General features: G+C 42.3%; 1 protein-coding gene across 1 annotated transcript in view; it reads left to right on the plus strand.

The window, feature by feature from the left end:
- The first annotated feature begins 493 nt into the window (after positions 1-493).
- The window catches only part of ZNF445 (zinc finger protein 445), a 31,475-nt gene continuing 7,687 nt past the window's right edge, over positions 494-24,281 (plus strand). The window contains exons 1-5 of the mRNA XM_030329743.1: positions 494-809; positions 19,677-20,251; positions 22,703-22,871; positions 23,224-23,300; positions 23,583-23,709. Coding sequence (XP_030185603.1) covers positions 19,817-20,251; positions 22,703-22,871; positions 23,224-23,300; positions 23,583-23,709 — 808 coding nt within the window. The 5' untranslated portion in view covers positions 494-809; positions 19,677-19,816. The remainder of the gene's footprint in view (positions 810-19,676; positions 20,252-22,702; positions 22,872-23,223; positions 23,301-23,582; positions 23,710-24,281) is intronic.

Genomic DNA, 24,281 nt, shown 5'->3' on the forward strand with positions numbered 1-24,281 from the left:
TTATTGGGTGATATCTTAATTTAAACACTTAGCAGAATTTAATTGGTCCCCGCCTTTAGGTCAAATCACAACTGGGGTGTGGGTGTCTTAATGATTGGTCAAGAATACGCAGTTACGCCAAGCAGTTGTACAGAAGCAGAACAAGCTGGTTAAGCAAGCGGATTTAAGCTAAGTTTGTTTTTCACAGACCAGGATGACTAGGCAAACAGTTTGCCCAGGTCTCTCATTTCTCCCCTTTCTCAAGTACCTGAGGAAGCAAGGGGAAGGGGAAAATATGTTAAGCAAGCAGGTTTACAGAAGCGAGAAATGCCGGTTAGTTCATGTACAATCACTTATTCTATTACATACCAGACTACATTTAGGAACTTTCACAACTTATTCTATTACATAGCAGGTTACATTCAGGAAAGGTTTCACAATGCTCGTAGCAAACAGCAAGCAAAACAGACTTCTTAGCAATTATATTTCTTATCAAAGATCCATAATAAGCAGAAAAGAGAACTTAGCTTTAAACTAAGGCAGGGCTGTCATTTGGATTTAAAGCTGTTCTTTTCAGAGAGTGGAGGGCAGGCGCCCAGAGGGGAAGACAGGGTTGCTGAGGACAGGTCAGGCGGCTCACAGGCAGCTGAGCACCGCGCTGGCGCCAGGGAGAAGGCGAGACGTTGGCCCTCCCAGCTTCCTAGAGCGGCCACCGAGTCGCGGGGCGGCGGCGCGCGTGCGCGACCTGGGCCGACGGAGAGCTGGTCTCTGGGCCACGGGTTCTGGGCGGGTGGTGTTGCTGGAGGACTCGGTGTCGGGGACCTGGGGAGGTGAGCCACCGGGCGGGGCACGGGGGCGGCGGAGGCGGGGGGGGGGGGCCGACCGGCAGTGAGGGTGCACGGCTCGGGAGGGCGGCGGGGACGCTCGGCCCCTCCCGGGGTGAGAGTCAGGGGTCGGGGGTGCTGGCTGAGGCCCGGCCTGGAGGCGGCGCCCGGGGCGGGCGGTCTGGCTGGGCGGGGATCCGGTCCCCGCTGCGGTGAGGAGTGTAGCTGGAAGCGCTTTGCAGCCCCGGGCAGAGAGTTGGGAGTAATGGCTTCTGTGCTTTATCCTTTCTCCCAATTATGCAAACAAAGCGTACTCATTAGGGACAATTAGATGACGCGGGTGGGAGCCAGAAAAGTGAGAATAACCGCAGTCCACAAATAGTTTCGTCTGGATGCTTCCTGACATTTTAAAATTTGCTCACAATTGTGCACATTCATGCACGGGTGCGTGTGCCTTTCGAAATGGGATCGTACTGTGGCCTTTCAAAACTTAGTATTATTGGGATGCAAAAGTATTGTGCTAAAGTTTACATAATACTTACCATAGGGTACAATAAAATCGACCACTTTAACCATTTTCAAGTGTGGCAAAATTGAGCGGCATTAAGTACATTCATACCCTTGCGTTTTGAAAATGATGATACCTTCAACAGGCGGAATGCATTTATTCACATAGCGGTCAAAATTGGTGCTAGCGTTAGTTAGGACGCCACCGAGACATATTTCTGTGAGGATAATTAAAAGGAAACGTTTTCGTTGCAGTTTATTTTCCGTAGTTAGTACACACTACACAAAGCTGTAATGCTCACAAAGTGACGCTTGTGCAGGAAAATAGCAGAATCTTGTGTATTAGGGTGACTGCCTCTTTTCAAAATGAAAGTGTAGCATATAAAAGGGAGTTTTAATTTTTTCAATATACATTTTTAAAGATTTTATTTTTAACAAAAAGGGTTTTTTAAAGATAAGGTACAGCTCTTAAAACCACCGTACTGTCTCTGACTTGCATAGGCCTAAGAAGTCAGAGAATGGTCGGTCCCCTTCTGAGTTACAAGTGGTGGCCAGGAAAGAACACCACCCTGTTTCGAGCTGTATGTAGTGCAGAAGTGAAAACGCATTAGTATTAGTACATTATTTGCAAGGAAATGTCAGTGAGTGGTTTTAGTCATAATTTGATGAAGGGATTTTGGAGAACTTGCATCCGCTTACACGTGTGTGTATGTGTGTGTGTGTGTGTGTGTGTGTGTGTGTGTGTTGAGGGTCTGATGAATGGGGGTGCTCTTACCTGTCGTGTTGATGCTGAAGAAAGGCGGACAAATTTTGGTTCAAAATGTAGTCCTTACTGTAGGTCGAAATGATGGGAATGTTTTGAAGATAAACCCTCAGTATATACTTAGAAAGGAAACTGACAACAGCATCACAAATACTAAGTCTGCCACTTGAAGTTTTCTGAGGCTCCTCGTGTCCAGGAAGTATCAGTGCAAGGGCATTCTGTGATGTCGGAGAGTTGCTTGGGAGTAGAAATACGTAACGTATAGTAACCGTAACTTACCTTATTTGTCAGTCTTCAGGATTTTTGTATCAGAAACGCTCTGAAAGAACTCCCCAGGTGAATCATGAGACGCTGTACAAGATTGGATTTTTGAGCTTAAACTTCTGCCTGATCTTAAACCTCTTACCCTCCTTCCTTGTTTTATTACAGTGTGTCGGACCAGACATGCCTATCTAACATGCCATGTGTTTTCTTCATTTTCTGTCTTCCTGTAAGCTCTGCAAGGCGGTGGTGTTTTTTGTTTATTTGTTTTGGTTTCTTGTGGTGTTTTGTTTTTGGTATCCTTATTCGTTATGTAGTCCTTAGTGCCTGGGGCATAGCTGGTGCCCAGTAAATACTGTTAATAAAAGAATGACTCTAAATTGGAGATAAGAATAACAATATTTAATATCTTTGATTGCCACGGTTTTGTTTTTTTTTTTAAATCTAAGATAGAAATACATCAGAAAAAAGTGATAACAGTTCTTCCCTTCCGAGACCTTTTTCTTGAGGCGCCTGGGTGGCCTAAATGGTTAAGCGTCCAACTTTGGCTCAGGTCACGATCACAAGGTCCGTGAGTTCGAGCCCCGTGTCAGGCTCTGTGCTGACATCTCAGAGCCTGGAGCCTGCTTCCGATTCTGTGTCTCCCTCTCTCTCTCTGCCCCCCTCTCAAAAATAAGTATATATTTAAAAAAAACAAACAAACAAACCCTTTTTCTTTTGAATAGTTGTGGACTTAGAGAGGGTTGCAGAAACCGTACCGAGTTCCCTTATATTCTTTGGTCAGTTTGCCTAGAGTTAATATCTTGCATAACCATAGTACAAGTCCTCAAACTTCAGAAGTTTACAGTGTACAATGCTATTCATTAAACTGCTGACTTTAATTACAGAGTCCAGCAGTTTCTCACTAGTGACCTTTTTCTGTTCCAGGATCCGATCTAGAATCCCTCATTCCACCATTCCGTGTAGTTGCCCTGTCTTCTTGTTTTCCTTCAATATGTGACAGTCTCTCCATCTTTCCTTGTTTTTCATGACGTTGACACTTTTCAAGTATGTTGTATGGGTATTTTTAGAAAGACTCTCACTTTGGTTTTGTCAGATGTTTTTTCCTGCTTCAATTGAGGATGATGTTGCTATGTGTTATTACTGTCGATACTGATTTTGACCTAGTGGTGTCTTCCACGTGTCACCATTGTAAAGATACTGGCTTTCCCTTTGTAACTAGTGATTATTTGGGGGAAGATACTTTGAGACCTTGCATGGCAATATCCTGCTTTTCTTTACTGTTCACCCACTAATTAGCCTTCTTGGTGGATCTTATCACTATAATGGTCTAGTGGTGACTTTGATTTCTGTTATTCCTTCTCCAGATAATAATTGGAATATTTCCTGAGGAAGAGTTGTGCCTTCTTTCCCTTTGTTTTATTTCTTCAATTATTTGTATCTGTGTGATGTTGGATACATATCCTTTGGGCTATGATGCGGTGCTAATGGTACTTATTTCGTTGCTTAAATTATTCCAGCTTTGGCCCTTGGGGGCTCTTTGCAGTGGCTCCTGCTTCCCCTTAAAGTGTCCACATCCTTTTTGGTGTCTTTCCCTGACTTTCTGGCCCCATACATTAATTGTGTTTGTTGTATCTTCCCTTCCCCAGCCCCCGAGACCACCACTTCTCCAAAGATCCCTAGTTCCTTTCTCCATGTTCACGGTTTATTGGAGAATGATACTGAGAAACCAAGTTTTGGGCGCTAGGTTTGAGCTCACTTCTTAACTGATGTACGGGTTCAAGTATACTGTAACACTCTAGTTATGTACTGGAAGCAGTCTTTCTTGTTTCCTTATCAGCGTATAAAATAAAGCATATGTACCCTCACACTGGTAGGAAAAACACGGGAATAAGAGACTGCTAAATGAGGATTAAAAAAAATTGTTGTTAACATTTATTTATTCTTGAGAGAGAGAGACAGAGTGTGAACTGAGAAGGGGCAGAGGGAGAGAGAGGGAGACAAAGAATCTGAAGCAGGCTCCAGGCTCTGAGCTGTCAGCACAGAGCCCGACGCGGGGCTGAAACGCACGAACTGTGAGATCATGACCCGAGCCGAAGTCCGGCACTTAACCAACCGACTGAGCCACCCACGTGCCCCATAAAGGAGGATTTTAAAAGAAAACGAAATACGTCATGTATGAGCTGAAGAAGCAAAATGACAAAAAAGGAAACTGTCGCTGAAAAATGCCCAGATAATTGTTTGGGATTTCCCCTGTTTTTACAAAGCCATTTTCATTGCAGGATTGAGACTGGGCCTAAGGTATGAAGCTCTGGGAGAAGAGGCCCGATCAGCTCAGGTTGCCTCCTAGGCCTGGGATGGGTGAAGTTTTATTTCTGTTCTCAAAAGCTGGTTGGGACATGGAGAAACCCTGAGGCATTAGGAAACCTGAATTTAACTGGGCAGCTTCAGCTCACTGGCCCCCATGTCTTTACTGTGCCCTGGGTCTTTCCAGAGTCTGACAGGCCCTGGAGGTCTTTAGCTTTCTCCATGTTCATGGTTGCAGAGGCTAGGCCAACCCTTTCTCCCCGATTGAAGGCCTGGAACCCCTCGCCAGGTTCCTAGGCTTTCGCCCTCTTTTTCCTGTCAGTTAGTCTTCTCATCACCTGCGTCCAGGTACTTCGCTGGCCTCTTTGGACATTTCTGTAGCAGCTGCTTTAGAACAGGCCTGCTTGGAGGCTTATTTTTGGTGCTAATTGTGCTGTGGATCTCCATTTCCTGAGATAGGTCTTGCCATTTCTATTTCCTGCTGGGTGCCTTCCTTCAGAACATTTGTCTCTGGGCTCAAGTTCATTCTCTTTAGCCTCACTGCCAGATTTCTGGTCACTGTGAGCAGCTTTCTAGTCCTTTCCTACTTGGGTTTCTTGCTCTTCTCCAGTCTATTCTGCAGGTTTGTTGGGGAAAGTCTCTGCCCCTCTTCCTCTGACTTTCAGCTGCCTTCTGAGCAGTTGTTTCTGCTGCTGGGGCTCAGCACGGCTGGAGCCTGTCCCTCTTGCTCGGCTCAGCCTTCTTTTGTTGTTGCTGGTCTTCAGGTCTGTCTGTAGGCCTTCAGCCACTTACTTTTTCATTTCCCTCCTTTTCCTTTGCTTTTGTTTCTCCAGTACTTCTTCTTTTTCTCCACTGTTTTTCCACATCAAAGCTTCACTTCTCTGCCAGAACTTTAGCTGACTCCTCAGCCTGCATGATCCCTAATGTAGTTCTTGACTGGACTGACTCTTCATGCCCTGAAACAGGAGTGTAGTTTCTTTGTGTGTGTTAGCTGGATGGCAGCCTGCTTTCTGGCATGAGCTCTTTCCGTCTGGTTAGTCACTCTTTTTTCTCTGTCTTGACAGCATTGGCGGAGTCTGGGAGATAGCGAATAGGTATTGGTTTATAACCAAGTAGGAGATGGCTTCGGAGTGAAGGGAGTGATTTCTTTAAATGTATTTAATGGTCGCAGGAGATGGAGGATGGTTTCAGGGGACGATGAACATCATTTGTAACTTGGTGCACTGAGTTATGGGACCCTTTACAAGAGGTACCGAGGCCGGCTGTTTATCTCACCCTTTTTGTGGACCCTTTGTTTTGTCTCTTTGTCTTAACATTCTTGGTCTTTGTTTTTTCTTTTGCATGTTGTGTTTAGGGGTAGCATTTTGCTCTTTTCATTCTCTTATTTGCCGGGTCATGTCTTAGGTTGGTCTCTTAATTTTTAGGAGATAAGGTCACGTTGGTTGGTTTTTCCATTTGTGGTTTTTGAGTACAGCCACCATTTGCTCTCAGTACCCCTTCAAGGCTTGCTGCCTCTCCCCCTCAGTTCTTGTCCCTGTGTCCTGGGAGCTGCTTGATACTCATTTAGTGTGTTTGGCAAAGAGAATTATTGATTACTTTGATGATTGTAAAAGTGACATGTAAAAATTCACGGAACACTGGTTAATAGGAAGGGAAAGGCTTTATCCCACGTTCTGGAGAAGATAATGGGTGAGAACACTCTGGCAGCAAGGCTAAGAAAGTTTTTGTGCATATTCCAGCTGTACTTTATTTTTATATTAAGTCTTAACTAGTTAATAACTATAATTTTTAAACCTTGTCCCATAATTTACTTATTATTTTAGGAAAATGGGACAAGACAAAATATATAATGAGTAAAGTAACAGGGAGGCAGATTTCAGACACACCAGTTTAAGCACTTGTAACATTTTGGCATTTTTGCAGCCTTCCTTCCTTCCTTCCTTCCTTCCTTCCTTCCTTCCTTCCTTCCTTCCTTCCTTCATTTTTGAGAGAGAGAAAGAGCACAAGTGGAGGAGGGGCAGACAGAGAGGGAGACACAGAATCTGAAGCAGGCTCCAGGCTCCGAGCTTACAGCAGAGTCTGATGAGGGGCTTGAACCCATGAACCATGAGATTGTGACCTGAACTGAAGTCAGATACCAACTGAGCAACCCAGGCACCCCTGTAATCGTCATTTTCTACATGCATTCTTAAAAGAAAGAAAAGAGAGAGGCGTAGTACACAAATGTTATGTTGAAAAATGAAATAACTACAAATAAACTAAAGGTTCCTTTAACTACTATTCTCAAACTCTCCGCTCCTGTATTCAGTAAGAGTTTTTGTGAATTGCCCAAGCCATCTTAAATTCCTTTGAGTACTTATGTACATCACACGTACTTACACTTAGGTGTATATATGGTTTTAGATTTTTTCTACAATTATATCTAAGATTTTTTTTTTAATATCTTAACATGTTTTGTTATTGATGGGCAAGGCAGTCAAGAGCAGCTTCTCCTCTCTTGCGTAACAGCGTTTAGAGTAGCCTTGAGCTGGGGACATTTCCTTGCAAAGAGATAAAGAGCACTCTGGGCTTATTGCCTTCTGAAGGACTATTTTTCTGTGTTCTTGCTTAATGTATACCCCTTTGTTCTGCCTATTGCATGCGTCAGTGACCCTCAGGCCTACCCCTACTTTCTTTATTTCAGACCCCACCGGCAAGGGGTTGAGGGTCCTACTGCAGCATTGGGTGTAGTGCTTGTCTCCACACTGTCCTAAACATGTTGCCTGCGAAAGTGATCTGCTGCGCATGGGGAAAGCAATGGATTGCAAGAGGTTGAATCTTGTGCATTCTTTCTCTTTTCTCTTCTTGTGAGTAAGTTTTGTACTACTTGAGTCAGGTGTGTATTTTGTTTCTTCTTAGCAATAGAATCGTGCTCTGGCCTCTTGTGTGAGTAGCATTTACTTGCCTGTTAACCTTGGCCACACAGTCTGAGCACCCAGCAGACAGTGAAACAGTAATGTTAAGAGTCCAGTACAGTCTTTTAAACTGTTGTACTAGATATTTCATCCTAGGAAGTGCTACGCTTTTATTTATTTCTATTGATGAACAAGTCATTTATTTCCAATATTGTGTTACTACAAAGAGTACTCTAGTGAACACCTGTGCGAATGTCTGTATATCTACCTCTGCAAGTGTTTTTCCAGGGAGATTCCTAGAAGTGAAATTCCTGTAGTCGAAGTAATGGGACTTCATAGTTTTGCTATAGACTTTCACACTACCTTTCCTGGTGGCTGTATGCATTTACGCTTCTATCACTGTTTTGTTTTTTGTTTTGTTATTCTTTTTTCTGGTCAAGAGGTTTTCAAATATTGTAGTCGTATATCACACTTTTCCTTTTATTTTCTTAAGAAATCCTTGCTTACTCTGAGGTTCTTACTCTTTTGTTTTTGAAGTTAAGTCTTTGGAATTCATTTTGTGTGTAATTGTACTTTTATTTTTATTCCCTAGCCAGTCGTCCCTATGCAAGTCATTGATGTCTGTCCTTTTCCACTGTCTTGTAATGCCACTACTGTCATATACCAGATCAGTGTGTGCATATAAGTCTTTGGATTCTGTGCTATTCCTTTTATTTGCAGTTTGTGTATTCCTTCAATAATACTCACTTTTAATTGTTATATTTTTATAATAAGCTGAATTGTATGGTAGGACAAATCTTCCCACCTTTAAAATAAAAGGTTGTCTTCACTATTGTTGACCTTTACTAATTTTTGTAATTTGTAGATGTTTATCAACTGTGAAGAAAGTTTATATTGGGTTTGTTATGATTTTATAGACTTTTCAATTAATTTAAGGAGAATTGATGTCTTGGAAATACTAGATTTCATATGCTTAAGACTTTTTCAGATATACTTTGTCTTTTGGTAGTTTACTATTTCCCCCATTAAAGTTGTGTACATTTTTTTAAGAGCTTTATTTCTGGGTATTTTATGTTTTAGTTGTTGTTGGTATTTTGTTCTGTTTCTAAATAGTTGTTGCTGTTATGTTAGAAAAGTATTGATTATACATTGATATTCAGCTTTTTAAAAATATTTAAAAAAATGTTTTAAAAACATTTATTCATTTTTTGAGAGACAGAGACACAGAGTATGAGCGGGGGTGGGGCAGAGAGAGGGAGACAGACTCTGAAGCAGGCTCCAGCCTCTGAGCTGTCAGCACAGAGCCGGCCGTGGGGCTTGGACTCATGAACCACGAGATCATGACCTGAGCCGAAGTTGGACACTCAAGTGACTGAGCCACCCACGTGCCCCCGTGTTTGTTTATTTTTGAGAGAGAGAGAGAGAGCGCGCGAGCAAGCAAGCTGAGAAGGGGCAGAGGGAGAGGGAGACAGAAGATCTGGAGCAGACAGCTCCACGCTGTCGGTGCAGAGCTTGATGCGGGACTTGAACTCATGAATCGTGAGATCATGACCTGAGCCTAAGTCGGACACTCAACCAACTGAGCCACCCAGGTGCCCCGACATTCAGCTTCTTAATTACCTATCATATTTTAAGTTTTTCAGTTGATTCTCTTAGACCTTTTAGGTGGATGTTTATATCACTCATGAGTTATAGTAGCTTTTAAAAATTTTAATTTACTTTTTTTTATTTTTATTTTTCTTAAAATTTTTTTATTAACATTTATTTATTTTTTGAGAGTCAGAGAGAGGCTGAACACAAGCAGGCGAGGAGAAGAGAGGTAGACACAGAATTGGAAGCAGGCTCCACGCACTGAGCTGTCAGCACGGAGCCCAATCCGGGGCTCGAACCCACGAACCGTGAGATCATGACCTGAGGTGAAGTCAGTCACCCAACCGACTGAGCCACCCAGGCGCCCCTGATTTTATTTTTAAGTGATTTCTTTACCCAATGCAGGGCTCGAACTCATAACCGAGCGTCGAGTGTCTACCAACTGAGCCAGCTAGGCGCCACATCTTTGATCCTCCTTTTCTAACAGTTTCTGCATATTTCTTCCTCTTCACCTCCTCCTCCCCATCTTCCCCCTCCTCCCCATCTTCCCCCTCTTCTCTTTCCTCCCCTTCCTCCACCTCCGCCCCCTTCTACTCTTCCTATTTCCTTTCCTCCACCACCGCAGCCGCCGCCAATTTGGTTGCCTTTTATTTTGTTTTGTTGTCTGATTGCTGAGGTTGAGACTTCCAACACTGTTAAACAACCGTGGTGAGAGTGGACATCGCTGTTGTGTTCCTGATCTCAGGGGGAGTGTTCTCAGTTTTTCCCCATTGAGGATGATATTAGCTGTGGGCCTTTCATATATGGCTTTTATGATGTTAAGATATGTTTCTTCTATCCCAACTTCCTTGAGGGTTTTTATTAAAAGATGCTGTATTTTGTCAGATGCTTTTTCTGCCTCTATTGACAGGATCATATGTTCTTACCCTTTCTATTAATGTGATATATCACGTTGGTTGATTTGCAAATATTGAACCAGTCCTAGAGCCCAGGAATGAATCCCACTTGATCATGGTGAATTATTCTTTTAATATACTGTTGAATTTGATTTGCTAGTATCTTGCTGAGATTTTTTGCATCCACATTCATTAGGGATATTGGCCTGTAATTCTCCTTTTTTGTGGGGTCTCTGTCTGGTTTGGGAATTGCCATAATGCTGGCTTTAAAGAATGAGTATGGAAGCTTTCCTTCCATTTTAATTTTTTTGGAACAGATTGAGAAAATTAGTTATTAACTCTTCTTTAAAAGTCTGGTAGAATCGATCTGGACCAGGACTCTTATTTGTTGGGAGATTTTGATAACTGATTCCATATCTTCACTGGTTATGGGTCTGTTTAAATTTTCTGTTGCGTCCCATTAGGGTTTTGGTAGTATGTGGGTGTCTAGGAATTTGTCCATTTCTTCTAGATTGTCCAGTTTGTTAGCATATAATTTTTCATAGTATTCCCTAATAATTATTTGTATTTCTGTGGTGCTGATTATGATTTCTCCTCTTTCATTTGTGATTTTATCTATTTGGGTCCTCTTCTTTTTGAGAAGTCTGGCTAGGGGGTTATCAATTTTGCTTATTCTTTCAAAAAACCAGCTCTTAGTTTCATTGATCTGTTCTTTTGTTGTTTTTTCAATTCTATACCATTGATTTCTGCTCTAATCTTTATTAATTCCCTTCTTCTGCTGGCTTTGGGCTTTATTTGCTGTTCCTTTTCTGGCTCCTTTAGGAGTAAGATTATGTTGTGTAGTTGGTACCTTTCTTGTTTCTTGAGATAGGCCTGAATTGCAATGTATTTTCCTCTTAGGACTGGTTTTGCTGCATCCCAAAGGGTTTGGACTGTTGTGTTTTTATTTTCATTTGCTTCCATGTATTTTTTAATTTCTTCTTTAATTTTCTGGTTGACCCATTCATTCTTTAGTAGAATGTTCTTTAACTTCCATGTATTGGGGACTTTCTAAATTTTTTCTTGTGGTTGATTTCAAGTTTCATAGCATTGTGATCTGAAAATATGCATGGTATGATCTCAATCCTTTTATTTTTGTTGACGGCTATTTTGTTACCACTATGTGATCTATTTAGGAGAATGTTCCATGTGCATTCGAGAAGAATGTGCGTTCTGATGCTTTTGGATGAAAAGTTCTGAATATATCTGTTAAGTCCATCTGGTCCAACATGTCATTCAGAACCATTGTTTCCTTATTGATTTTCTGCCTAGATGATCTGTCCATTGTTGTAAGTGGAATATTAAAGTCCCCTACAATCACGGTATTATTATCTATACATTTCTTTATGTTTGTGACTAGTTGATATGTATATATGAGTGCTCCATGTTGGGGACAATAAACATTTACAGTTGTTAGCTCTTGATGGGTAGACCCCTTAATTATGATATAATGCCCTTCTTCATCTCTTGTTATACGCTTTAGTTTAAAATCTAATTTGTCTGTTATAAGTATGGCTACTCCAGCTTTCTTTTGACATCCATTAGCATGGTAGATGGCTCTCCATCCCCTCACTTTCAACCTGCAGGTGTCCTCAGGTCTAAAATGAGCCTCTTGTAGGCAGCATATAGGTGGATCTTGTTTTTTTATCCATTCTGATACCCTATATCTTTTGATTGGGGCATTTAGTCCATTTACATTCAGAGTGATTATTGAAAGATACGGATTTAGTGCCATTGTGTTATCTGTAGGTTTCATGCTTGTGGTGATGTCTCTGGTCCTTGTAGTATTTCCTGCTTTCTACTCAGAGTCTCCCTTAGGATCTCCTGCAGGGCTAGTTTAGTGGTCATGAACTCCTTCAGTTTTTATTTGTCTGGGAAAGCCTTTATCTCTCCTTCTATTCTGAATGACGCCCTTGCTGGATAAAGGATTCTTGGCTGCATATTTTTCCTATTCAGTACATTGAATATTTCCTGCCACTCCCTCTGGCCTGCCAAGTTTCAGTGGACAGGTCTGCTACTACCGTTATGGGTCTATTGTGTAGGGTAAGCCCGTATGTCCCTAGCTGCTTTCAGAATTCTCTCTTTATCTTTGTATTTTGCCAGTTTCACTATGATATATCATGGTGTTGACCTGTTTTTGTTGATTTTGAAAGGCGTTCTCTGTGTCTCTTGGACTTGGATGTCTGTTTCCTTCCCCAGATTAGGGAAGTTCTCAGCTATAATTTGTTCAAATAAGCCTTATGCCCCTTTTTCTCTTCTGGGACTCCTATGATATGGATGTTATTTCATTGCATTGGATCGCTACCTGGCTTTCTTTTTACTTCCATTTGAGTGATAAATGCTTCTCCATCCCTTGACTTTCAATATACATGTATCTTCTTGTCTGAAGTGAGTCTTCTTGTAGGCAGCATATAAACCCAGGTCTTGGGTTTTTGTCTTCTCTGTCACCCAGTGTCTTTTGATTGGAGCGTTTAGTCCATTTACGTTCAAAGTAGTTATTGATGGATATGTATTTATTGCCATTTTGTTACTTGTTTTATGGTTGTTTTTTGCAGTTCTTCCCTGTCCCTTTCTTCTCTTGCTCTCTTCTCTCTTGGGTCTGCTGGCTTTCTTTAGTGATATTCTTGGATTCCCCTTTCTTTGTTATTTGCATATCTATTATCAGTTTTTGATTTGTGGTCACCATTAGGTGTATATATATAGCATTTTATGTATATGGTGCTGTATGTTAAGTTGGTGGTTGCTTAAAGCACTAACCATTCTAAAAGCACTAAATTTTTATTCCTCTCCAACCCATGTTTTAAGTATATGGTGCCATACTTCACATCATTTTATTTTGTGAATCCCTTGCCTGAATTTTATAGGTACACTTAATTTACTGCGTTTTTGCTTCCTATTCTTTTTACTCCTGCTTATGGTCTTTCCTTTCCTCTCAAAGAGTGCCTTTTAATATTTCTTGTAAAGCTGATTTAGTTGATGAATTCATTTGTTGGTCTGGAAACTTTTTCTCTCTCCTTCTCTTCTGAATGATAGCTTTGCTGGATAGAGTATTCTTGACTGCACAGTGTTTCCTTTCAGCACTTTGACCATATCATGTCACTCCCTTCTGAAAAATCCACTGATAGCCTTACAGAGTTTCCCTTGTATGTAACTGTCTTCTTTTCTCTTGCTGCTTTTAAAATTCTTTCTTTATCATTAGTTTTTGCCATTTTAATTATTAGGTGTCTTGATGTGGACCTCTGTGGGTTGATTTTGGGGGGGATTCTCTGTACCTTCTGGATCTGGATTTTTTTGTTTGTTTCCTTCTCCAGATTTGGGGAGTTTTCAGCTATTATTTCTTCAAATACATTTTCTGTCCCCTTTTCTCTCTCTTCTTCTGGGATCCCTATAATACAAATGTTATGCTTGATGGTGTTGTTGAATTCCCTAATCTACTTTAATTTTTAATTATTCTTTTTTCTCTCTCCTGTTCAACTTGGTTACTTTCCATTACTCTATCCTCAGGATTGCTGATCTATTTTTCTACTCCATCCAGTCTGCTCTTTATTTTCTGTAGTGTATTTTTAATTCCAGTTATTGAGTTTTTCATCTCTGGTTCATTTTTATATTTTTTATCTCTTTGTTGAGGGTCTTACTGAGGTCCTCCGCTCTTAAGTCCAGTGGGTATCTTTATGACCATCACTTTTAGTTTTCTATCAGGCATATTACTTATCTCCATTTTGTTTAGGTTTTTGCTGATATTTTGTTCTGTACTTTCATTTGGGACATATTCCTATTTCCTCATTTTGTCTAGGTCTCTGTGTCTGTTTCTGTATATTAGTAAAGTCACCTATGTCTCTTCCTGTTGGAAGTAGTGGCCTTATACAGAAGAGGTCCTATAGTACCCTGCAGCACAGTGTACCTTATTCACCAGAGCCTGGCATTGTAAATACATCTCTTATGTGTGTTAGATGTTCCCTACTGTTGTCGCTGAGCCATGTTTGCCTTCTATCCAGCATCTGCAATGGCTCTCTTTGCCTGTTGTGGGCACGATTTGTATCCTGTGTTGTTAGTGGGCCAGTCAAGGGCCATCTTGGGCTTGAATTAAGTTAGACCATGTGTTTCCCAGAGCTGTGGTAGCACCAAACTGCAGGGTACTCTCCCTGTGTTGTTCCCTGAGAAGCTTTCATCAGTAGGCAAGGCCTGCTGCCAGACCAGATGTCTGCCCCCGGCCCACTGCTGGGGCCCCGGAGACTAATGTGTGTGGTTGTCTTCCCCTTTCTGCTGGGCAGGAGTCAATTTGGATTGGTGCTGGCCCCCCTTGGGGGTGCTTGCACACTGCCAGGCTCGTGGTACCACTTTGGATGTAATGGTGCTGAGGGCTTGTTGGAGGGGGTCGGTTACAGGAGATGGCGGCACTGTTAACAAGCTAGGTGGAGAGTGTTCACACTGTGCTGGTTCCCGCAGGTGTCCCTGTATATGCGTTGTGGGGAGTGAGAGGGAAACGGCTCCTACCAGCTCTTTTGTTCTTGGAGAAGCCTCCTAAGGATACCTGCTCCTCCAGCACATGCTTTTGAGATTAGTAAATAAATCTCTTTCTTGTATACCCGAGGTGTTTTGCAAACTGCTGCTTCTCTGCCGAATCTCAGTGGGGCTGTTTGTTGTGCTTTCCTTTTAAGGGCAGAGACTTAGTTTCCCATTGCCCTTCCCAGAGCTGATCCTGCTAATTTTTAAAGTTCCAGGTGTTAAGTACCACTGGTTGTAAGAACTTGAGAAATTAAGCCCCTCTGGTTTTCAGGGTCAAATATTGTGGAGACTTGTCTTCCCAGTACAGGTCCTCTGTACCTGGGGTGCCTGGTTTGGGGTTTGTTCGTGTCCTTTGTCCACCCCACATGCTCCCTCCTGTCCATGTCTTTGCCCTTTCTACCCTCTTCGTTGTGGCCTCTTCTATACATTTAGCTGTGGAGAATCTGTGCTTCTAGTCTTCAGTTGTTTTCTGGGTTATTTACACTGATATGGGTGTTATCAGGTGTATCTGTGGGATGAGGTGAGGCTAGGTGAGCCCATGAACCTCCTATTTCCAGCCATTTTCCCTGAAAGCTTCCCCCCACCCCCTTTTTAAAAATTAATTAATTAATTAATTTATTTATTTATTTACCTAAGTGCCTAAGAAACCTCCTGGACGGTGTTAAAGAGAAGAGTTGAGAGTGGACATCCTTGTCTTATTCTCACTTTTTGGGGGGAAACATTTGGTTTTTAACTACTAAGTTTGATGTTAACTGTGGGTTTTCGTAGAGGTGTTTTGCCAGAAGTAGAAGTTCCGTTCTATTTCTAGTGATTGCTTTTGTTATGAAAAGTTTGGGTTTTGTAAAAAAAATTTTTTTGCTCCTATTTACATCATTATGTGATTTTTGTTTTGTGTTTATTGATATGTTAAACAATCTTGCATTCCTAGGATCAATCTCACATGGTCATGGTATATAATTCTTTTCGTATGTTAGTGGATTTTATTTTGCTAGTATATTGTCCAGAATGTTTGCATTTATATACATAAGAGATACTTGTCTGTCTGGTTTTGGTATCAAGGTAATACTGGCCTCCTAGAATGAACTGGGACGTGTTCTTCTTTTCTGTGTCTTTGAAGAGCTTATGAAGAATCAGTATTATTTTTTTCTTTAAATATTTGGGAGAATTCAGCAATAAAGCCATTTGGGTCTTTGCTTTTCTTTATGGGTAGTTTTGACTACTAATTTAATCTCTTTACTTGTTACAGGTCTATTCAGATTTTGTCTTTCTTCTTGAACCAATTTTAGTAGTTTGTGTTTTATAACTACTGTAACTACTTGTCAATTTCATGTAATGCATTTAATTTATTGGCAAAAATTATCTTTTAAAAATTCCAGTAGTCAGTAGTATGTTTCTTCTCTCATTTCTCATTTCCATATTTGGATCTTTTTTTTTTTCCTTCATCAGTGTGGTTAAAGATTTATCAATTTTGTTATCTTTTCAGTGAACCAATCTTTTTTTGAATATAATTTATTGTCAGGTTGGCTTACAAACAACACCCAGTGCTCATCCCAACAAGTGCCCTCCTCAATGCCCATCACCCATTTTCCCCTCTCCCACACCCCCCTTTTCCACCCTCAGTTTGTTTTCTGTATTTAAGAGTCTCTAGTGGTTTGCCTCCCTCCCTCTCTATAACTATTTTTTTTTCCCTTTCCCTTCCCTCATGGCCTTCTGTTAAGTTTCTCAAGACCCACATATGAGTGTAAATGTATGATACCTGTCCTTCTCTGACTTATTTCACTCAGCATAATACCTTCCAGTTCCATCCATGTTGTTGCAAATGGCATGATTTTGTTCTTTTCATTGACAAGTAGTATTCCATTATATATATAAACCATATCTTCTTTATCCATTTGTCAGTTGATGGACATTCAGGCCCTTTCCATAATTTGGCTATTGTTGAGAGCACTGCTATAAACATTGGAGTACACGTGCCCCTATGCATCAGCAGTCCTGTATCCCTTGGATAAATTTCTAGTAGTGATATTGCTAGGGTATCAATAGGGTAGTTCTATTTTTAATTTTTTGAGGATCCTCCACACTGTTTTCAAGAGTGGCTGCATTACTTTGCATTCCCACTAGTAAGGTATGAGTGATCTGGTTTCTTTGTATCCTCGACAGCATTTGGTGTTGTCATTGTTTTTTTATTTTAGCCATTCTGATAGATGTATAGTAATTATCTTATTGTGGTTTTAATTTGCATTTCCCTGATGACTAATTATGTTGAACATTTTTTCATGTGCTTATTCTCTGTATATCCTCTTTGGTGAAATGTATCTTCATGTTTTTCACTCATTTTCTTATGGGATTGTTTACTGTTGAGTTTTGAGAATTTTTTCTTTAATGTTTATTTTTGAGAGAGAGAGAGAGAGACAGCGTGTGAGTGGGGCAGGGTAGAGAGAGGGAAACACAGAATCTGAAGTAGACTCCAGGCTCTGAGCTGTCAGCACAGAGCCTGATGCAGGGCTTGAATTCACGAACCGTGAGATGGTAACCTGAGCCAAAGTCAGACACTTAACCAACTGAGCCACCCAGGAGCCCCAAGAATTCTTTATATAGTAAAATACCAGTCCTTTGTCAGATATGTGGCTTCTAAATATTATCTTCCAGTTTGTAGCTTGTCTTCTCATCCTTTCAGCAAAGGGTCTTCCAAAAGCAGAAGTTTTAAATTTATCAGTTTTCCCTTAGCTTATCAGTTTTCCCTTTTATGGATCATGCTTTTGGTGTCAATTCTAATAACTCTTTGCCTAGCTTTAGCTCCTGAAGATTTTCTCCTATGCTTTTTTCTAAAAGTTGTATAGTTTTATGTTTTATATTTAAGGCCGTGATTCATTTTGAATTGATTTTTGTGTAAGATGTTAGGTTTAAATTGACTCATTATTTTGCCTATGAATGTCCAGTTTCTCCAGCAGTATTTGTTGGAGCTTATCCTTCCTTCTTTGAATTATTTTTTTTATTAATGTTTATTTATTTTTGACAGAGATGGAGAAAGCGAGCATGAGCGTGGGAGGGGCAGAGAGAGAGGGAGACACAGAATTCGAAGCAGGCTCCAGGCTCCGAGCTGTCAGCACAGAGCCTGATGTGGGGCTCGAACTCACAGACGCGAAATCATGACCTGAGCTGAAGTCAGATGCGCAACCAACTGAGCCTCCCAGGCGCCCCTATCCTTCCTTCTTTGAATTGCTTTTGTACCTTTCTAAAAAATCAGTTGAGCACATTCTGCAGAGTAGACTCCTATGCAGTGATGTGGCCTGCAGCATAAGCTCTTTTCCCAGTGTGAAGAGGCAAACATTCATTGAGGGCCCAAAATGTTAAATCCCACAACCACACACATATTATACAGTGAGGCCACAGAGATTTTAAGAGGTAAAGAGATAAAGTGCACCTGCTGTCTTACAGGTAGTGGGGAGATAGATTTGAACCTAGGTAGGTCTTAGTGCATCTTCTCTACTCTGTACACTAAGCTCTGCTGTCTCCAGTAAGTGGCCCTTATGACAAATTACAAAGGCAAATAAGTTCAGTAGAGAACTGGATTAGTGTTTCCAAATTACAGTTCTTTTCAACGTTTATTTATTTTTGGGACAGAGAGAGACTGAGCATGAACGGGAGAGGGGCAGAGAGAGAGGGAGACACAGAATCGGAAACAGGCTCCAGGCTCTGAGCCATCAGCCCAGAGCCCGACGCGGGGCTCGAACTCCCGGACCGCGAGATCATGACCTGGCTGAAGTCGGACGCTTAACCGACTGCGCCACCCAGGCGCCCCCCAAATTACAGTTCTTAATTCATTGGTGGGGTCATAGTTATTTAGGGGATTCCTAATCAGCATTTGTTTTGTTTTTGAGTTGCTTATTTGAGACATTTTAAAATATTATATTACAGTATTAGTAAGGTCACATTTGATATTACAAATCAGTTGGATATACTTGTGTTAGTCTATTTCAGGTTTTTCTTTTCCACTGATTTATGTGTCATTTCCTCCACCACTACCACAGTCTTTTTTTTTTTTTTTTAAAGTTTTTATTTACATACCAGTTAGTTAACATACAGTGCTGTATTAGTTTCAGGTATACAATATAGTGATTCAACACTTCATACAACATCCTGTGCTCATCACAAGTGCACTCCTTAACCCCCATCAACTGTTTTACCCATACCCCACCCACCTCCCCTCTGGTAACCATCAGTTCTCTATAGTTAAGAGTCTGTTTCTTGTTTCTTTTTTCCCCTTTGCTCTTTTGTTCTTCTCTGGCTGACTTATTTCACTTAGCATAATATTCTCGAGCCCCATCCATGTTGTTGCAGATGGCCAGATCTTGTTCTTTTTTATGGCTGGATAATATTCCATATACCACATCTCCTTTACATCTTTCATCAGTTTGTACATCTTTTCATCAGTTGATAGACCCTTGGGCTGTTTCCATAATTTGGCTATTGTAGACAATTCTGCTATAAACATCAGGGTGCATGTATCCCTTTGAGTTAGTATTTTTGTGTTCTTTGGGTAAATACCTATTAGGGCAATTGTTGGATTCACAGTCTTAATTATTGTAGCTCTAAGTTTTGAAATCAAATAGACTATTTCCCCACACTTTATTCTAATTTTGAAAAATTGTTTAGCTATTGTAATTCCTTTGCCTTTCCACATAAGTTTTAGGATAATCTTGTCTCTCTCTCTCTCTCTCTCTCTATATATATATATACAAAAAACGTTGCTGAGATATTGATAGGAATAACATTAAACCTGTAGATCCTTTGGGGGAAAATTGACATCTTTACTCTGTCAAGCTTTCCAGTACATGATATGGTATGTCTGTCCATTTATTTAGATCTTCTTTGGCTTCTTTCATCTGCCATTTGTAATTTTTGGCATACAAGCCCTGTACATGCTTTCCTGTATTCTGGGATATTATCTTAGTTTACCCCAAAATGTGACAATCTAGCCCTGTGGTCTGCTTGATATGGGCAGGCACGAGTATGCAAACGGTCATGTGCCCTCTTTTTGTACATCCAAACATGATCCTGGCTGCACCATCATTCTCATCCTCCTGAACAGTAATATTTGTTATTTTAGTCTCTTACCAGTGATGTCTGATGCCCCAGCAAATGACGTTGCCCACCACTGTGCTGAAAAACTACTCCTGAGGTCCCAGCAGCGACACAGCTAACATAGACTTGGTTTGCACTCTGCTGGGTAGACCCTGAACAGGAGTGATGCCTCCAGGCAGGTGGTATGCTGTCCACCCAGCTCAGGCCCGGGCTTCAAGGGAACAAGGGCGGCTTCAGATGGTAAAGAAGGAAGAAGAGGATGAAGGCTACACTTCAGCGCAGGCTGCCAGGCCACAGACACTCAACCGTTCTGGCCAGGAGCTGTTCCGCCAGCTCTTCAGACAGCTTCGCTACCATGAATCTTCTGGGCCCCTAGAGACTTTGAGCCGGCTCCGGGAGCTCTGCCGCTGGTGGCTGAGGCCTGACATTCTCTCCAAGGCCCAGATCCTGGAACTGCTGGTGCTGGAGCAATTCCTTAGCATCTTGCCTGGGGAGCTCCGGACCTGGGTACAGCTGCATCACCCTGAGAGTGGTGGGGAGGCCGTGGCCCTGCTGGAAGAGCTGCAGAGGGATGTCGATGGGACACCGTGGAGGCTGAGGGTGAGCAAGTGTGTAGTACTCAGTGAACTCTGCCTGTCAGTGAGCCCACTTGTCTAGAGGGACTGGGTTGGGCCTCTGAACGCTCAGCACTGAGGAATGCAGGGAAAGTCTTCCCTTCTCATTCCCACGGCACCTGAGCAGCAGAGAACTGGGCTCTGATCCAAGGACCTTTTAGCAGCAGCCCTTCTCGCCCTCCCAGAGGACAGTTAGCTCCAGGAAGAGGGTCAGCAAGTATCCATTGATAACAGTAATGAGTTTTTGGACACAGTAACTTAGATTATGGGAGTCTATCTCCACAGACCCAATTTGACTGGATACTGAGCGGTTAAGCGGGGGTGATGTCTCTTGCTTGTTAGAGTCAGGACTCTTGGCTTCTGTGTGCCCGTTAAGACCTATAAATGCAGTGCACTCATAACATGTTCCTTCTTTCTTAGTAAGCTTTTGAGGATTTATTCTCTGCAGGGGTCAAGGGTAAGAAGAGTACTGAGGGTCAGCCCAGGGCCAGGAAATTGGAAGATTTATTCCACAGTCTCATTGTTCTTGCTCACATTCTTTCAGAGCCTCACTTTATTGAAAAGGATATGCAAACAAATTTGTTCAGTGTCTATTTGAGTGCCTACCATGTCCCCAGTTCCAGCCTTAGACCTGGGAAACAGAGTTCTAGGGCTGGCAATAGAGCAGCCAGTCAGTTAAAGTGAGCTCTGTGTGCCCCTTGTGCTACACACAAGCAAGCCTCTCAGTGCTTCCTGTAGCTTGAGGGTTTCTTTTTTTAAAGAGGATTTATCATTTTTATAGGCTTTAAAATTTTTTTTCAATAAAAATATGTGTAAGTCTACATATATGATGCATGCATAAATGAAAGTTACCTTTAAGATTTTTTAAAATGTTTATTCATTTATTTTGAGAGGTGGGGGAGGGACAGAGAGAGGGAGAGAAAGAGAATCCCAAGCTGACAGTGCAGAACCTGACGTGGAGCTCAATCCCACAAACCGTCATCATGACCTGGGTGGAAATCAAGCACCGGACACTTAACTGACTGAGCTACCTAGGCGCCCCAACTTTAAGATATTTGAAACGTATTTGGCATACTCTTCCCCCAAATATAATATGAAAATTAAGTCAGTTGAGTAACACATCTGACTGAACATCTACCAGTAAATGGTAATAAATCAATTCAAGGTATGACTTAAAAAAGAAAGCTCTTTGCGTAACATTTGTTACTATTTTTAAAAATCTAAAAGAGCATTTATCATTTTTGCTGAAACACCAAGATGTTCAAAAGGATTGAAAAATAATTTATTAAAGCAAATAAGGTTCATAGTAGGTACATAATTGTAGCTTGGTTACATTTAACTCATTTAGAATTCGAAAATCGATGAAAACATTGCCAAATGTGCAGACAGGGTCTACCTGGTTGAAAGTAGTTAGAAATTAGAAAACAAAACAGGCTGGGAGAACACCTTCTAAATTCTGAAAAGTGAGCAGAAAAACTCAAGATGCACATAAAATTACAGAATCACCCTATGGTTCATAAGAATTGAGCAACTAGGGCCCGGTAATGTTTGTCCTTAAACTCATTGGGCTGTGTGCTTCCATCGTTACGTATTGTTTCTTTATTCTCTTTTTGGTAGGGTTTGGGAGGACCAGGTTCATCATCTTTAAGATGTTTAACAGCCTCAGGCTAAGATTCGTCCATAGCAGTGTAGTCAGTGTCTTGGCCAGAGAACCAGAAAAAACTTACAGTTCATTGGCCATAAGCTTTCTATCCTCATTTCTCCATCAGGGATAGCCTTGCCTAAGAGACTGGAGCCATTTGAAGTCCCAGGGCAAATTGGCTCTTTCCAAGTGTTTGCTTGGATGGGCACTGTCATTGTTTGGATCTGAGACTTCTTCTTTTATGGTCCCATGGCTGACCCTCACAAGTAATATTGCCTCACTGGTAGTGTTACTTACTATCTCAATCAGATTAATGTCTGGGAGCTGTCCTTTGAAGTCACTTTGCTTATCACTGCCTAGAACAGTCCCTGATACTTGGGAGATGTTATCTGTCTGCATCTCTCTTGTGAACCATTATCAATTTAACTCAGGGATAAATCTCTTCTCTCTCATTTCTAAGTTCCAGACCAGGGGTGGGGTTGAGGGTTAGTGGGGAGGAGTCACTGCAGCACCTGAGGCCTGACAGCATTGCCTTGCTGGGTGTTTCCTATGTTGTAGCTGGAATCTGACTCCACCTGTCTCCCTCATGGTCCACATTAGAGGCCAGGGAGGCTGAGGGGTGAGGAGGTCCCCCTTGGGCTTTCTCCTCCTCCTTTTCCCTCTACTTATAGATAAGAAAGGGCCTGGCCTGCCCTTCCCTGGGTCCCTGCCCTAAAGATTGGCCATGTGGCCTCTTCTCTGAGTTTGCTTTCTGATTCCCATGGGGATTCTCTCACAACATTTTCTTCTCGCCAGGACCCAGCCCTTGCCCAGAGCCCAGACGTGCGTTGGATGGGTACAGGAACCCTGCGAGCCTCACAGATATGGCCCCCTGCTTCACCTCTCAGGAGCAGCTCTACTCTTGGGGACCACCTGGAGCCTCCCTATGAAATAGGAGTGTGTGACTTCCTGGCTGGGCAATCCGGTACTCGCCATCTGGCTCTAAGACCCCAGCCATATGCCACACATCCCAGATTAGTATTGCCATTTCACCATCTGTCCTCACATGAGAATCCCTTTCTATCTTGGCCCTTAGCTTTGTGTCCTTTTTGCCTTCTGTGACCCATGTCCACCTAGACTTTCCTCCTCCCATTGTACCCCCCACTGCTCACCCCCCATCCCTCAGTGGACACAGGGGAAATGTGAAATGGATGTTTAACAGTAGTCCATACCTGCTCACGGGCCCAGGAGTCCACTATGTGGGGGAAGAGTAGGCCTACTCAGCGGGGTGCCAAGAGCTGGGTTACCTTCTCTCATGGCTCTTTCTTCTCCTTCAGAGCCTCCTGTTGCCCAGGCTCCTGCTCTTTCCCAAAGAGAGGGGTGCCCAGGAGACCTGTTGACAGCCCAGCCTCAGGTGAGCCACAGGACCTTTGGTCCTTCGTGACATCCCAGCATTGCTGCCTAATGGAGCTGCTGAGGCTCCCCCTCATCTTGAGTCTCTGGGTCCAGTGACCTCACATCCAGAGACCTGTGTCCTAGACACCAGATTATCCCCCTTGAGCCCAGAGCTCTTCTGCTATGGGATGCTCTTCCTTTTCACCCTTACCAGATCCATCTTGTTCTCACTCAGCGCCTACCCTTTTACAAAAGCTGGGAGCTGTAGACCGGCTCTTGGACATAGGACTGTGTTTTTCAGGAGGCTGTGACTTTCAAGGATGTGGAAGTGATCTTCTCCCAGGATGAGTGGGGATGGCTGGACCCTGCTCAGAGGAACTTATATAGGGATGTGATGCTGGAGAATTATGGGAACATGGTTTCTCTGGGTAAGACATTAATTTCCCCATACTTCTACCCACTTTTACTTCTGCCTTCTTAGTTTTTGTTATGGTGCCTAGACGGGGGCCTGACCTGGACTTAGATCTTGGCTCTCTGTCACCTCAGGCTCTTCTCTTGAAGCATGGTGATAACGATGATTGTCATGCAGGATTATTGTTAAGATTAAAAGTCATATATGTCCAGTTCCTAGTTAGACATCCAAAAAAATGTTGGTTGATTTAACTGGGTGAGTTGTCACATGGCTCCCACCTCCAGAGAATCCTAATGATTCTTTTGGCTGTGACTTCTTTCAGCCTCTTTTTTTTTTTTTTTTAATTTTTTTTTTCAATGTTTTTTATTTATTTTTGGGACAGAGAGAGACAGAGCATGAACGAGGGAGGGGCAGAGAGAGAGGGAGACACAGAATCGGAAACAGGCTCCAGGCTCCGAGCCATCAGCCCAGAGCCCGACGCGGGGCTCGAACTCACAGACCGCGAGATCGTGACCTGGCTGAAGTCGGACGCTTAACCGACTGCGCCACCCAGGCGCCCCATCTTTCAGCCTCTTTTATCTCTGTTCA

This window comes from Lynx canadensis, chromosome C2 (assembly GCF_007474595.2).
Source record: "Lynx canadensis isolate LIC74 chromosome C2, mLynCan4.pri.v2, whole genome shotgun sequence".
Taxonomy (NCBI): Eukaryota; Metazoa; Chordata; class Mammalia; order Carnivora; family Felidae; genus Lynx; species Lynx canadensis.